The following is a 15743-nucleotide window of genomic DNA, read 5'->3' as shown; positions in this document are numbered from 1 at the left end:
AAATGGTCTGCTTAATTTTAACATGTGAATTTTAGTAGAATTCAACCACATAAATAAAAATCCATATTTCACAATGTATACAAACAATAAAAATGTTAATTCTGAGGGTTACAGCCTTAAAATTCTGTTCTCTGCTGAGCTCTATAAATTATATGGCCACAATTACTAGCAGATCTTCTCTGTGTTCATAAATACCCATGAAGGTAGTTATCAGTTATTATTTTTACATAGATTTTTATTCATCCAGTACTTTCCAAAGAGGAAAAGTCAAAGGCAACAGGAATTGACATTTCAAGTTTGTCCAGAAGTTGTCAACCCTGGCTACAGGTTTAAAAATCCTGGGAAGTCTCTAAAAATTAGTGGTATCAGGGCTCTCTCATAGACCAATTCATTCAGTCTCTGGAATAGGGCCCATTCATTAGTATGTTTTAGAGACTCCCCAGGGAAATTTAATACACAACCAGAATAGAGATCTGTTGAGTCTATGGCCAAGAATATGAAGAAAGAATGACAATCAATAAAAAATGTCACAAAGTTAATGGTCATTTAAGTTTGCAACTCTCAATCATCAGAGGCGGGTGATGGGCCTCTCTTTGGCCCAGTTCTGAATTTCTGCTTGTCCAAATGTGATGTAAAAAACCAGGCCAAACATGTTGACAGCGGCAGACAGGAAAAAGACATTCCTCCATCCAGACACAGAATCCTGGCGGCAAGAAACGCAGAATGATCAGTCTCACAGTTCCTTCTCCACCAATTCTAGAAATCTTCCATTTTGTGTATTGCAACATTGATCACAAAGAATATAGGGTACAATATGCAATAGTCGCTTAACATCTTAAGTAATCAAAGGTTTCATGAAACAGTTGGAAACAAGAAGACTCGAAAATGAACACTGGGTTCTGGGTTGGAATGGATTTTTCTCTAAACCAAAATAAAGTAACCTACTTTAATGTGTATCTAGAAATTTGGGTCTCAACATTCATGAAAATATTGTATTTCCCATTTAAAATTATGCCTACAATGACATCTTTAAGATCTCATTCTTGTGTTCTCTCTGTTTTATTTTCAGCTGTTGACATTAATCACAATAACCCTTTTAATGGACATCTCCATACAATGTGAGTTACATTTGGTCTGCCTGTATCATTCTCCTCAGCAAGCCCTGGTAAGTCATAGTTCATTTCTGGCATTATGATAACAGTGGATTCCTAGCAATTTGTCAAAAATTAACCCAGAAGCTAGGCCACATATAGAGATGTATTAAAAATAAAACAAAACTTTTTTTGTAAGTTGACTCTGTCCTTCCATCCCAGCCTGGTTCTACCTTTTCATCCTTCTTACCAGCCCACACTTCACACCCAGAATGCCTCATGACCCATGTGCACTGCTTTGTCTCACAGCCTTTCTTTTTCAGCCATCATCCAACCTCTCAGCTGGCCTTGAAACACTCTGTGTCTCCATTTTGTGATTTGATTTTAAATGGAATTCATCTGAACATATTCTTCATCATCTTCCCCTCTCCTCCTCTGCCTTACCATTCCTTAACATGTATCATTTACTCTGATCATAACTAAGAATTGTCATGCTGTTGTTCCTCTAGGATATCATTTATGATGTTTCTCTGCCTGAACTGCTCATTTTCATCAATCTAACATTTATTCATTTTTAGAAATTCCATTTATATTTTTCTTTCCCTGGGAAATCTGACCTACCAGACTCTGATTTGTAGACCCCTATGAATAGAATAATTGTGTTGACATCCATGCTTATTTCTCCCATCAGACCACACAATCCTTGAAAGCATTTGTGAATTCCTAGTGCCTAAAACAATACCTGCTACTTGCAGATGTTCAATAAACTGGCCCAACCTGACTGATAAGGAATCCAGTGGCAGTGGAAGAGATGATTCCTGCGATGAGCCCAAATCCCCTTGAGAGTCCCATGAGGAAACTTGCATATCTGTGGGGAGATGATTTTATATAGAAAGCTGCCTATGAAATTTTAGCAACTCAACTCTAATGCAATTCAGCTCTAATAGCAAAGTATGTTTGTCAACCTTAAAATCACCTACATGCTGAGTCAACAACTAGGGAACGATTTAGTCTCCTGCAAGCCCAGATTCCCACCCCTGCTGCTCAGCAAGGCCAGCAGTTTGTGCAGCAGACAGGGTAGTAGAATCTGGACAAGCCACCTGGGTGCAAATCTCAGCTCTGACTTTGTGTGACCTTAAGCATGTCACTTATCTTTACTGTGCCTCTCTGTCCTCCCCTAAACAGGATAACAACAGGGCCTGCCTCATGTGGTTGTGAGCACTAGTTATGTTGATACATGAGAAATCCTTTCAATGGGGCTTGGCTCTTGGCAAGTACATACTTAATGTGGTAGCTAATATGATCAACACTCTGGAAGCTTTTTCAAAACACTCGTGTTGTCTGCCTTTCCCAGAAATCAGTCCACTTTCTGGTGGGGAATCTAGGGAAGCTATTCATTCAAATAATTAGTGGCCAAGATTGAGATTGGGTACTCTTGTTCTAAAAATGCTTTAGGTCATGACCACATACTGATGTTTCTAGGTACTTGTCATTATTCTGGCTATCATTTTGTGCTTTTTGCAACATGAGGATGTTGTAAAAAGACTGAGGTCTAACCCCCTTGGAATGTTCTGGGGGAGGGGAACAAACAGGCAAAAATCTTACCTTGGGGCGATATCTAAGGTGTTGATGATGAACCCCGAATCACACAGGTTGCTGGTCCCAGGAATAAGTATCAGCAAAATAATGGTTGTCATGTAACTGGAAGCCACGAAGGGCAGAGCCACAGCACACAGGGATGGAAGGAGGAGCCCTAGGCAATGAGGACAAGCTGTCAGGACCCTCTCAGATCATGTGTAGAAAAAGTGTTTGGTTAACTAAGACCAGACTCCTATCCTTACCTAAGAACGAGAAGAGTTTTCGTACGGTGATCAATCTGAGATCCCTGGACAGAAGGAAATCTGCCAACTGACCTCCTAGAATGGTGCAACTTGAGGCAGCAATGAAAGGCAGGGAGGACAGAACCCCACTCTGAAGGAAGGAAATTTACCCAGTGAGTACAGAGGTGCATATAGCACCGAAGATTATCAGTTACACAGACAAACCACTGGCCCACCCTCCCTACACTCTGAGTTGTTTTAAGGAAATTAGTGTCCTTTTCCACACAATACTGTCTCAGGTAAGAAGTCTAGCACTTGAATTACACTGGTATCCAGAGAAAAGAAATATTAATTTCTAAGGTAAATTGAAGAATCAGCATGTGGCAATAGTGTAGAATAGAGGTTAAGAACACAGAGCAAGCCATCTCGCCTTTCTATGTGCCCATTTCCACATCTGGGCAATGGGAGCCACTACAATACCTCTCTCAAGATCACTGTGAGGGAGGGCCAAATAAATTGTATGTGCAAAGCCAGAATGTAGTAGGCAGCATAGACCTATTTCTCTTCCTGCCATTATCATTTTCATAGAAGTATGGGAAGCATACTCACATCTCTGATGTTAACATGGAGCACAGAACTGATGTACGTTGGTAGGTATGTTATGATTATGGTGCATAACCAGAAATGGCTGAAAAACCCCATAAAAATGGCCCAAAGTGGTAGGCATCTGGCCATAGCCTTTATGGGGACAGATCGTCTAGGAGAACTGGACTGAAAGGAAAGATCTAATCAACATGGGTATTAGAACAGGTCAGAGAGCCCCATCCTCTGCCCTGGAGATCTCTGCATAGACCACAGGTAGAATGGGTGCACTGTACCTGGTGAGCTAGTGAGGACATGATATGTTCCTTTTCCCTGATGCTTATGCATGGATGGTGCACAGGGTCATCATAAATCACCGTGAACCACAGCAGACAGCAGACACAGCCAATGCTACCTGGGAAGCCGGAACCCAATTAGTTTCAGGTAGATTTATGTGCTGGGGGAAGGAAGTTTCCTCTGAAGTGGTGTGCCTGGCCCCCAAAACACACAGATCAATTCATGGTTATTTCACCATAAGGACCTAAATTTTCTCACTTTTTAATTTCAATTCTTCTACAGCTTTCCCTTTAACTAATGCTTTCCAGATACCACCTCTCAAATACAGAGTGCCATTTGTCAACGTCAGAGCCCTCTGGGAAGAGCATGAGCATTAGCATGAGCATGGCTGATTAATTGTTCTTAAGACTCCAATGGGTATAGTGTTATATGTCATTAACAGCAATTTCTTAATACACACAGTAGTGTCTTATTTTGGAAGATCTGAATAGTCAGGATTGAAGAGGGTCTTCATATATACATTAAACAACATGCCATAAAATCAGTGTGGTGAAGAAAAATTTCCAACACACTTGCAAAAGGCACTGTTATTTGTATTCAAATAATATGTCCATTGTGGATTTCCAGAAGAAATAATTGACAGTCCCTCATTAACATGTGTGGACCAAAATGACCTGGGATTAATATCATTAATGAGAAAGCCATTCAGGCCAGAATCATATTTAATGACACCATTTGGAAATGACAGCAGAATAGAAATTTGTCTCATCATCAAGATTTGCCATTTGAAGAAGGCTTTATGTTAAAATATTCTGGGGAATAACGATCTTTAAATTCCCTCTAATTATCAGATTCATCCATTCTTTTATTAATAAAGCTATAAGTCATGTACCAAATAGTACTAAAGTAATTTTTTAAATTATAGAATAGATTCTTTGTCTGAAGCATTTCACAGTCTAGTAGAGAGGGAGAAGGGAAAATAAATAATTACATGCCAACATAGCCTAGAGAAGAAATTACCAGTAAGCATCACAGAGAACAGAAAGACTGAACCTGCAGGGATAAGTCCTGGAAGCCCCCATCAGGAAGGACGTAGTTAAACTGAGCTTTGCAAGATTCACCTGGTAGAGAAGAGGTTATGGGCATCTTGGCAGAATTCATAATTATAATGAAATATGAAGACACAGTTAAGGTTTACTTCACCAACTTTGACATCTTAACCACACACAGCAACTAGACTTCACATTTCAGTTGTGGTGCAGAGATCCCACAGAAGGTGCCTGGGGTGGAAGGGTATGTCTGAGCTCCTGGCTTCTTAGAAGTTGGCGCCATGCATACAATCATCTCCTAGACTAGAATAAGAAAGCTACCTATCCTGAACATTCATTGTCATTTTCCACTTAACAAAAGATACTTTCTCTCATATGGGCAGCCGAATGTGGGTCATGGATCCTCAGGCATCAAAATGACTGCCTGTGTGATGGAGGTGTTAGGATTTAAGAGAAAGTGACTCACCAAAGATGTAGAAGATAAAAGGCCAGCCCAAAGCTTGTGAGATTAGTCCCCCAACACAGAGGATGATGAAGGACCCAAACGCTGCCCCTGAAGAGAAGAGGGAGAAAAAAAACACTTATGAAAATAGCAAAGGCTGAGACTGAATGGCCTTCCTTGGATGTTGTCCCAAAAGAGAGGTGGCAGACTTAAAATTACTGGATGATGAGAGCCTTTCTTCCTGCTCAAAGATCTCCCCCAATAAAGTCATGTGAAATAATTAGACTTAATAAATAGTGATATGCCTCATGACACTTCAATGGCTCCTGAACATTAATGTGACCAAATCTAAATCCATTCATTTGTCATAGAAATTCTCTGTAACCATAGTCCATCAGTATTTCCGTATAGTTAGAGTTACATTCTGTCAGGGGGCAATATGAGATTGGGGACAGAAAAGGGAATTCTTGAAAAATTAATGATACAGTCCCTGAGCTTATGCTAATTTCAGTCCAGTTAGAGAGAAAATCACAAACAAAATTCACTATTACAAGTATAATACAATGTAGACCTTGGAGTCTGAAAACATTTTATGGAGACCTACAATAAGAAGTGCATTTTACATGGCAACACAATACACACATACACCCCTCAAACAAAGGTTTCCTAAATCAGTACTTAGCCTTACCAAGTGCAATACACTCCAATATTTTCTATTCTTTTCTATTTACTTTCATTTTTAAATACTGGCTTTGACTCACTAAATTGATTTTATGACCCCCTCTGTGGGTCCCCATCTGCAATTTTAAAAAAAGATGTGCAATGAAAGTAAAACTACAATATTATATGAAAGTATACTTTGGGAGAAAACTAAAATGGATGATAAAATTTATGAATAGTTTACTTAAGCGAAACAGTTGGATGTATGGAATTTTGGTAGAATGAGCTGGAAGTAGAGGACTTTCCAGAAAAATGAGACAGTAAAAATAGAGCCAGAAAGAAATTAAATGCAGATTGCAACTTGAGTCTTGCTTTTCCATGCAACAGAGGGATGTTGCATGGAAAAGCCAGTTGGGACCATATGCCACAGCATCTTTATATCCATTCAATAAAGAGGAAAGTCTTTATATGCCCTCATGGAGGAACACAATGAAGATTCCCAAGCAGGTGAGCAAAATGCCCTGTGTACTTTAGGGAGATAACTTGGCTTTGATGGGAAACAAAGTTGGAGGAGAGAGAAGAGCAGCTAAGGGAATTTGTAGATAGAGGAGATGATGACAACTACATGGAAGAAGCCAGAATGCAGGAGGGTTGCTTTGCAACAAAAGTCTGCAGGATGCAGCCATACCCTGGACCTGGAAGTGAGAGTCTTGATGGAACCCCGCTTCTGTTCTTTAAGTACACGCACACTCTCAGAGCCACCAGCTGGGGCAGTAATGACAAAGTCGTCAAGCCCTTAGTATGATCACACACTATGGAGAGGCAGTCTGGCATGCTGATTGGCAGTGTGTGCTCTGGGGCCAAGCTGCCGGGGCTCAGATCTCAGTTCTCCCACTTGCTGGCTATTTGTATTTGGGCAGTTTACTTAATCTCTGCATACCTTAATCCCTTCCCTTGTAAAATGAGAGTTAGAAATTGTAGTTATATCAGAGGATGGTTGTGAAAATTGGCTCAAAATGGTAAAGAGCTCAGAACAAATGTGGGCTCTTTAAACTCCACTTTCTAGCCTGATTTCTCTTATCACTTGAAATCTGATAGTTTAATTCTCACTTCTATATATTTGCTGAAGTGTTTTTTATACAACACTTTATCAAGTTTACTTAATGTTTCTCCATTTATGCAAATTCTTAAAGTTCTTAGCTTTTTCCTATGATGCTTTTCTGATTACCCTAGCTCACAATGGTCTTTTCTGCTTATGAGCCTCAGTGGCCTTGCAGCACACATGTGTCATTCTTATGTATATGTAACTGTTGAATTTCTTTTTGGTAGTACTTTCCTCCCTCTCCTCCAAACCACCCCATGCACAGAAGGGAAGATGTGGTAGGGTGAAGCAGATTACAAAGCTGTAATCCTTATATACATCCTCACCTGATCCTGCAATGCTGGTGAGCTTGCTTCGTTCAAGTGGGGGGGCCCATTTTGTCCAAATTGTAAACTGACCTGTCCATGCCATTCCCTGAAATGAAAATAATTAAGACCTTTGGTCTCTAGTTGAGTTCAGGAATGTGTACCCCAGTCTGCAATGAGAAAGCATCTGTGTACCTGGGCCATGCCCTGGACAGTCCGAATCACAATAACCAAGGCCACTCCAAAGTCAGCAGCCAATGGTGTGAAGAGGGTGAGAAGAGAGGAGATCAGCAAACCAGCACCAAGCATCTGCTTTGCGCCAAATATCCCTGCTAAATATCCACTTGGGATCAGGGTCAGTATTATCCCATAGCTGATGGAGCTAAAGATGATACCCTGAGTTTCTGGGCTCCATTCATATACAGAAGCCTGGGAATAGAAAAAAAGGAAAGTTCTTTGTAAAGAAGTTCTTTATTACAGCCAGAGCTGCTTGGGGTTGATGGAACCCTAGTATAAAATATAAATTATGGTATTTCTCTATTTTTTACCTAACTTAAATATTCTATCCTTTCCAAACAAACAACCAGTTATACCCCTAATTTGTTTCTGTCAGCAGGAGAAAACACAGAGGAAGAAGAAGAAAAGAGAAAAAGAAATGATGACACAGACAGATGGGAGGAAGATATAAATGAAAAGAAGTACTGAGAAATATTTTGTCTGATAAAGAGTTTCCTTTAACTCTTTTGCTTCTGGTAAACGTTGGATGACATATTGACTCTCATTTCAAAAATAAGAAAACACAAGTTTACTGAAGTCTCATCATAATCAGTCCCTAAAGTCAAGTTTAGGAATTATGGTCTGCCCTGGCAGAGCTGACTTCCTGAAACACATATTGCACATTAATAAGATCACAATCTTCTTCTGATATAACCCAATAAAAGACTTTTGGTAGCACACTAGATATGTGGCATCCTGCTGTTAACTGAAATAGAGAGCCAAAAAATATAAAAATATGAAACATTTTATCCAGTTAAATAATGATAAATAATATGACATATGACTCATGTCAGAATTTAAGTTTGAAGTTTGTTGATGAACATCAGTAAAATAGGGACTTCAAGAAGAGGGAAGAGCAATTTGGAAGATCTCAGGAAAGAAGCAGTACTTGAATCACCCTTTGAAGAATAACTATAATTTGCATAAAGAGAAATAGAAAAATTCATTCTTATTGAAGGAAACGGTAAAAGTGGACTTGTAGCATTTGGAATGATAAATAATGATCAGAAACTAGGACTCTGACTTGCTCAGAGCAAAGGCTTTCCCTGGGTCATTAATAGCAGATATGAGTATGCTAAGAAGTGGGACCAAATTCTGGAGAAGCACATCAGATCAAAACAAGAGTCTAGCAACTAGAAGGTATCCTGGATTTTTTAGCACAAGAGTGTCAATGTGTAGAATGAATGATGGAAGAAAGACGGGAGGCAGAGAGGTCATTGTAAATAACTGGATCCAAGGTAATAAAATCATGAAATATGAGGATGTATAGTAAATTACAGTTTAAAGGGAAAAAATTAAGGTAGGGCCAAATCATGATCCTCATATAAATATAAAAAGAACATGTGATAAAGATTTTATTTTATTTAATCAACTCATTGATTAATGAGGGGATTGGTAAGATGTTACAACTGGTCCAAAGGAGAATGCAAAGAACCACACAAATATAAGTAGGAAGTAATGCTGAAATAGATTTTAAATGTTTGGCAAAACTGGCTTATTCAACTGAGGTGCAAGTAAATGAGAGTGTCGGTTGATTTTCCATGGACAAAATTCATTTGCAAAGCTATGCACAAAAATCATTTGGATTACTATTTGCTGTATAAAACTTACAGAGTTGAAAAATGACTCCAAGACAATGAAAGGTAGAGACAGGCATAGAATAGGGCAGAAGGATGTGCCTAATTTTTCACTGAAGACACCCAATAATCTGTTCCTTTTTAGAAGTTTTCACAATTTTGTCCAATAGTTCTTCCACCTTGTAATCATAATAATCTCAATGAAAGATTATTTTATCACAGAGGTAAGCAATGTCTCAAAGAAAAGTAGTACCAGTCCTTTGCAGTTTCTCTATTCCACAGAATCAAGGCCCAAGCACACCTTTCAAAGTGGGTTTTCCCTCTCAGCAAAGAGTTCTCTGTTATACTTACCCTTGTATGAAATTCTTCGATGGAGCTGCCGGGGTTACTGAGGCTGTCTGCAAGAGGTCCTTCCGAAGAGGCATTAGATTGACCGTGCTGCTGGGTGCTATTCACCATGGCAATGATTGCAATGCTCAGACTCACACGCTGGGTTATCATGGTGAAGTTTGAGAAGTGCATGATGAGAGCCAGCCCATAGCGTAATGAACAGAAATCTGGACCTAGCAAATTACACACAAGTATGCAGTGTGTATCCTGACTGACAGTACCTTCTTTCCATTTCTCCTATGGCTTTTTCTGAAAACTGCAGATGATCTTATGCAGTTCACTATCATTCCTCACTAAAATAACCATGACTACAACCCTCCTTTGTCATATTCTTTACTTGGCTTCAAGACAATAAATCTGGAATCTTACAATCCCATAAAGCAAATATGGCCTTTTTTCCAGAGGTGTGGGAAGCAGATGATAATTATAGCAAAACCTAAATGAAGGCAAAAATGTCACATTGTTCCAAATTAAAGTGAATAAGGAGGATGGTAACAGAGCCAGTCCCAAAACTCAAGTCTCCTAGCTGTAAGTCAGCAGTACCATCTGTGTTGCATAGGCATTTCCCATACAGTTGAAAGTTTTATACTTAGAAAACTGCCTTTGAATTAAGCTAATTGGACATCAAAGGATTCTCTTTTAAAATATCTGAGTGTGTATAAATAAGCACTCACACTAAGTTTGTAGTATAGTGTTCACTCAGAAATATTTTTGTTGTGTGTCACTAGGCCCTGCCTTCACATATGCTCAGCTTTTTAAAAAATTAATATGAAGAACAATTTCTACTGAGTTTGTAGGTTATATGATGCTGGGGGAGTATTCAATATGTTACAAGAGCAACACATTTTTTTTAAAGTGCCCACGAAGTGGGACAATGGCCCAGTATTGAAAGGGCTGCCAAGTGAATGATGAATTCAATTTTTTCTGCATTTGGAGAACTTGGACTAAAAAGAAATGAAGAGAGAAACTGTGAGAAACAGATAAAAATATAATGGAAGAAATCATCTTTAATGGCAAGTAGCCTCAAGCATAGAAATGGTTACCTGCAAAAGAATTATTTCCATATTACTGGAGGCTTCCAAGCTCAGGGCAAATAGCCAGCTACTTGGAAGGGATATTGTAGTAGGAATTCATATATATATATATGGGGGGGGTTTGTTAGAAATGGCTTTTTCAAGACTCATTCCATTCCTATGTCCCAGAACTTGTTGATCATTTGGCTTACTTTTGATAGATAACTCAGCGGGGCTCCCTAATGAAAAAACAACAGATAACAGGATGAGGGACCCATGTTGCAACAGGATGGAGCTGGTCTGATGTAACACTGAGAGATTCTCTACATCAGGATGGCATGACAGAAAAAAGAGGAGAGGAGAGCAAGGATGTGTAAAGAGCACTGGAAACCAGCTTCCACTCTTTCATAAGGTAGCCTGCAAGCAAGAAAAAATTTTACCTTTCTTAGTGGAAGGCTTCTTGTCCATTTGCCTTCTCTGGAAAATGGTACCACACTTTGTGGTGGAGTTTCCCTCTGCCCTGAATCTCTTTTACCACAGCAGGCTTTTATCTATGGGAAGAACAACAATGCAAGAGAGGAGACACAAATCATTTTCTCATGTTAATGCTGCCATCCCTCAGCACCAATAAAAAATTTTAATCCAACATAGCTACATGATTTACATTTTGCAGTACTATATTTATATGACTAGATTTTTATAAGAAAATTTGGCTATTAAGTTCCAGCTATGTGACTTAGAGCTAGTCATTTAAATTCTCTAACCATCCATTTCCTCATCTATTCAGCAAGAGTAAGTTTCCTTTCTGAGTGGCACTGCAAGAATTAAATGAGAAAATTGCAAATCTCAGAGAACCATGCAAAGGTATGGAGTTTTATGGCTTGAGGCAGTGCAGAACAGGAACGTTAAATTAAGCTCAGGGCTGAGGAGAAAAGTTCCAGAGCAGTCTTTTCTTTCATTCTGACCATGTTTTTATCCCTTCTGTACAATCAGGAAAAAGTTCAATGATGTATTTTTGAACATGAAGGATGATGCTGCATAACACCCACATGTATTATATTTAAAGAGTTAAAATGTTTTTCTTGTTTTTGCTACACACAATTTGACATTATTAGACTGAAAATTCTTCAAATCACTGTAAAATCATACTGAATGGGGACTTTTCTACTACAATTATGAATAAAACCAGCTATTTTGATGGAGAATTCATAACAAAATAGACATATTTAATTTTGTATTTGTAGACCAATCACACTGTCTTTGGAGATACATACATTTATTCTTTTAGGAACAATCCTCACTCTGTGAGTGTTGTCAACTAGGCAGCCATTTCTAAACAAAAGCATCCATGACAAATACATATATCATGCTTATATCCATCATTCAAAACCATGCCTTCTATCTGAACACATATTTCACAAAACTTATCTGCACCCTTAAGGATTTTCATAATATACAACCTTAGGATGGAATGTTATAAGGAAAGATACAAATAAAAAATTTTGTCCAAAAATATTCTTTGCAGCATTAGCTATTACAGCATAATATTGGAGACAGGTTAACCTAACAATAAGGATTTGGTGAGTCAGTTTTAATAGATTCTTAAGATGGACTTTATTTAAGTAATGTTTTCAAAGATGTTGAATAACATTAGGGAAATGTTTGTATACTCTAGTGTACAAAGCAGGCACTATGCCTGTGTTGATACATACATATCCACAGAGCAACAAAATCACACAAGTGCCAGCAGTGGCTATTTCTGGGTTATAGAACACAGTGGTCACATTATTCTTTATGATTTTCCATATTTACCCAATGGCTTTTTTTTTTACAACTTGTAGATATTCATTTTATATCCAGAAGAAGAGGCTAAGTGTCTTTGAAAGAACAATAATTAGGCTTCATTAGCATACTCAGGATAGTTTTCTGCTTGTCAAATGTCTCCAAAATTCTAGGAATAAGATCTCCCCATTGAAGTTTTGAAATTTTCTTTTTTTAATTACAGTGGATCAAAATAGATGCCCAGTTTCTCACAAGAGGTCAGCACCAGAAAATATGTTGGCTTTTGCTCTGCCTCGAAAGGCTTTCAAGTCTTGCCAACATCTGGAGGATATCAGAAGTTCAGTTCAGAACTCTATAGTCAGATCCTAGCTGAAGCAAACTGGAATGGACACCTTGTTGACCCAGAGTTTGGACCATTTGCTATTTGATTTCCTTTGTTATGTAAGATCCAAGAGTTGGCTGAAGGCAACTTTCTAACTTGTACATGCAGCTACAAATATTTATACCCCACTTAAAGCTTCCCAGTCTCTTTAATATATCTTGTAAGCACTGAACTCCAGAACAGAAAGAGACTCAGAAATCCTGTTCATTTTATCAATAAGACAACTGCTGTGCAGAAAGCTTGAAGTTGCCTCAAATCACACAATTTACAGAGCCAGCACCAGGTTTCCTACTATCCAGACTGCTGCTTTTTTTATGTGTTAGTCCTATTTCCCTTTCATGTTCATATTTTAAATGCAAGCTTAAAACACAATAGGTAGGGTATGTTCATTTTGAGGCATTCTACATGAGAATTTACATGATTTTTAAAATTAAGTTTTAATAATTTATTTCAGAAGGAAATTTGATGATAAAAATATTTTCAAATTGAGCTATAAACATTTTTAAAAAATAAAGACAATTCCTCTTTCTTGCTTTTTTTGTTAATGGAATTTTATCACAAACCTATCACTTTAGTTGTCCTTCTCACTCCATCTGTTGCCATTCCTACTTAGCTTTTACGGTTTCATGTTCTACTTTGAATTTTGTCTCAATAGCTAATTTCAATTGTTAATTTCCTTGTGTTCTTTCCATGAGACAAATACAGAAATCAGGTGGACATCCCAAATAATTATAAACTAGGTACTTTTTGTAACATAGTGATGGAAACTGTTTTTCTCAAATAATCACAGAAGCATATGAAATTATGGGGTCTGCACACTGACAGGATTGATACGCACTTAGCAACAGTGGAATGAGTTTTAATCCTGGTGTGAACATTGTTAAGTATCTTCTCACTAGAAGTTACACTTCTAAAAAATAGTGAATCCTAGTGTCAAAGCTGTAAGTAGAATAGAACAGAATATTAAAGGAAAATTCTGTATTTTAAAAATAACTTTATGACACATTATAGAGTTATATTTTGATATAAAATTAATAATATAGACAACATGATTAATGCATAAGATAAATTTTTCCCTTTGTCATCTTAATCTAGAGTTCACTATTTTGTTATAATGGTCTTTCTATTGCTCTTTGATTTCTCCTAATATTCAGGCTGTCTTGCATCACCTCTTGTTAGTCGAGTGTCCTAGTTTACTCAGAGTAAATGTTATTTGTGGTTGAAAGAGCGTGAACCTGCAGTTCAAAGGGTATCCAGGGACCAAGTTCTTCCTGCCATTCACAGTCTAGGTAAACCAGAGCAGGTTTCATAAGCTCCCAGAGCTTTAATTGTCTCATAGGAAAAAAAGGGATAGTATTACCTCACAGGACTGCTGTAAGTCAAAAAAAAAAAAAAAAAAGGTATGACACATAGCTTCTGAATGTAAAGTATTATACATTGTAAAGTGTTATTGCAAAGTGTTACTAAGGGGCCTTAGTAAAACTGAGGCCCCTTTTATCAGCTGCCTACTTTTCTGAAAGATTGGTAGTTCTGAAATAAAATTGGTTATTCCAGTAGATCTATATTATGCTGTCAATTCATCTATGAATTTAATCATGGAAAAAGGAATAGAAAAAGGCAGTTGAAGAAGGCCGCGTTATGCCTAAATTAAGGTACAGCAGGGGAGCTACCCATAGGGGCTCAAAGCTCAGCTCATCGGAAAATACACAGGAGTGCCCTGCACCTTTGTTTCAAGTGACAACATCAGGCTGTTTCTTCCAAGCCAATATGAGCCCAGTTGGGCTTTAGACTTGGTATGCTCTCTGGGCAAGATGGGAGAGAGCACCTTCACTGAGTCTTCCCCCCAGGGCCTCCTACCATAGCACAAATGGGTGGACACCTTTCTTCAGCTGTACAATGAAAACAACAAGCCAGGTGATCTTTACAAGCATGCAAGTTTTCTTGGCTTCAGTCTTATTCACAACTTGTTCATATTTTCCTTTTCTTGAGAGACAATTTCAAATATATATAGAAATCTGAAGAGACTCATCAGTCACAGTCCCCAAACCCAAACCCTGTTAGCTCTGATCCAGTATTTTATTCCACAGCCAGAGCCTGTCCAAATCAACAAGGTGTCATGTTTAATACTCACAGAATCCTGGGAGAAATAACCATTGTCCACAGAGTCCATGAGCACTGGTGGCCTCTGCAGCCTGGCTCTAGGGTCCTGATTGAACTGATAACCTTTTTTAGAAAGTCTCTCCACTTCGGAATAAGAAACCAATCTCAGATGGAGATCCTTAAACTGCTACTAATGTTCTTCCTCTGACTTTCCCTCAAATTGTTTCCTCACTTTAATAGATCTCTAGTTAGTAATTATCCTCTGACCCAAAAAGAAGAAAAGCACTTACCTTCACCATTAAATCAGTATTTTAAGCCCTAGACTATAAGGCTACTTTGAAGAAAGCAAGAGTTTCTGTCCCTTCTTCCCTTTCAAATAATTCTGCAGTTTCACAAGGATAAATAATGAGCCACGTGGCAGTCAGCACTAGGTTCAGCCCTACTTTCTCAGGGCAGAGAGCCTGAGTTTGGATTTGCTGCTTAATTTTTAACTTAATTTTCAAGTTCTCACTGATAAGAGTAAGTATCTCAAAAGGTGATACCTTGCTTTTTTGCTTTGAAATATGCATACAACCAAAAATTTAACAAGCCTTTTTTCCTGAAAGAAAGGTGGCCTGGTGTGGAAGAAAAAGAATGAAGCTCCTGGGATGAGAGAGATGAGGTCAACCCCACCTTTACTGCCAAGTGTTTTCTCTGACCTTGGACAAGTCACTTAACCTCTTTTAATTGGCTTATACATTAATAAAGCAAGAGCTATAATACTCAACTCATGGGGTTATCTGGCAAACTAAATAAGATATTCATGTTGATAGTAGATCTGAACAAATGAAATGTTCCCATTAAGGGATTCTGTTAAACATTTGATGCCCACCACC

General features: G+C 38.2%; 1 protein-coding gene across 5 annotated transcripts; it reads right to left on the bottom strand.

The window, feature by feature from the left end:
* Positions 1-214: 214 nt before the first annotated feature.
* SLC17A2 (solute carrier family 17 member 2) lies at positions 215-15299 on the bottom strand. Of its 5 annotated transcripts, none has more exons than XM_036888118.2 (12): positions 15159-15299; positions 11045-11155; positions 9553-9764; positions 7544-7777; positions 7370-7457; positions 5306-5392; positions 3790-3908; positions 3521-3682; positions 2933-3062; positions 2697-2844; positions 1869-1959; positions 215-703 (listed from the first exon to the last, which is right to left on the bottom strand). In XM_036888118.2, the coding sequence occupies exons 2-12, from the start codon at positions 11070-11072 to the stop codon at positions 569-571; spliced, it is 1434 nt and encodes a 477-aa protein (XP_036744013.2). In that variant the 5' UTR covers positions 11073-11155; positions 15159-15299; the 3' UTR covers positions 215-568. The 5 variants fall into 5 exon arrangements, with proteins under 5 accessions (XP_036744013.2, XP_036743939.2, XP_036744232.2 ...); XM_036888044.2 differs by having other exon boundaries at positions 9553-9690; XM_036888260.2 differs by having other exon boundaries at positions 567-703; positions 1834-1959.
* Between the last annotated feature and the right edge of the window lie 444 nt (positions 15300-15743).

Source organism: Manis pentadactyla, chromosome 16, assembly GCF_030020395.1.
Source record: "Manis pentadactyla isolate mManPen7 chromosome 16, mManPen7.hap1, whole genome shotgun sequence".
Classification (NCBI taxonomy): Eukaryota; Metazoa; Chordata; class Mammalia; order Pholidota; family Manidae; genus Manis; species Manis pentadactyla.
This window is presented reverse-complemented; position numbering and strand designations above follow the sequence as displayed.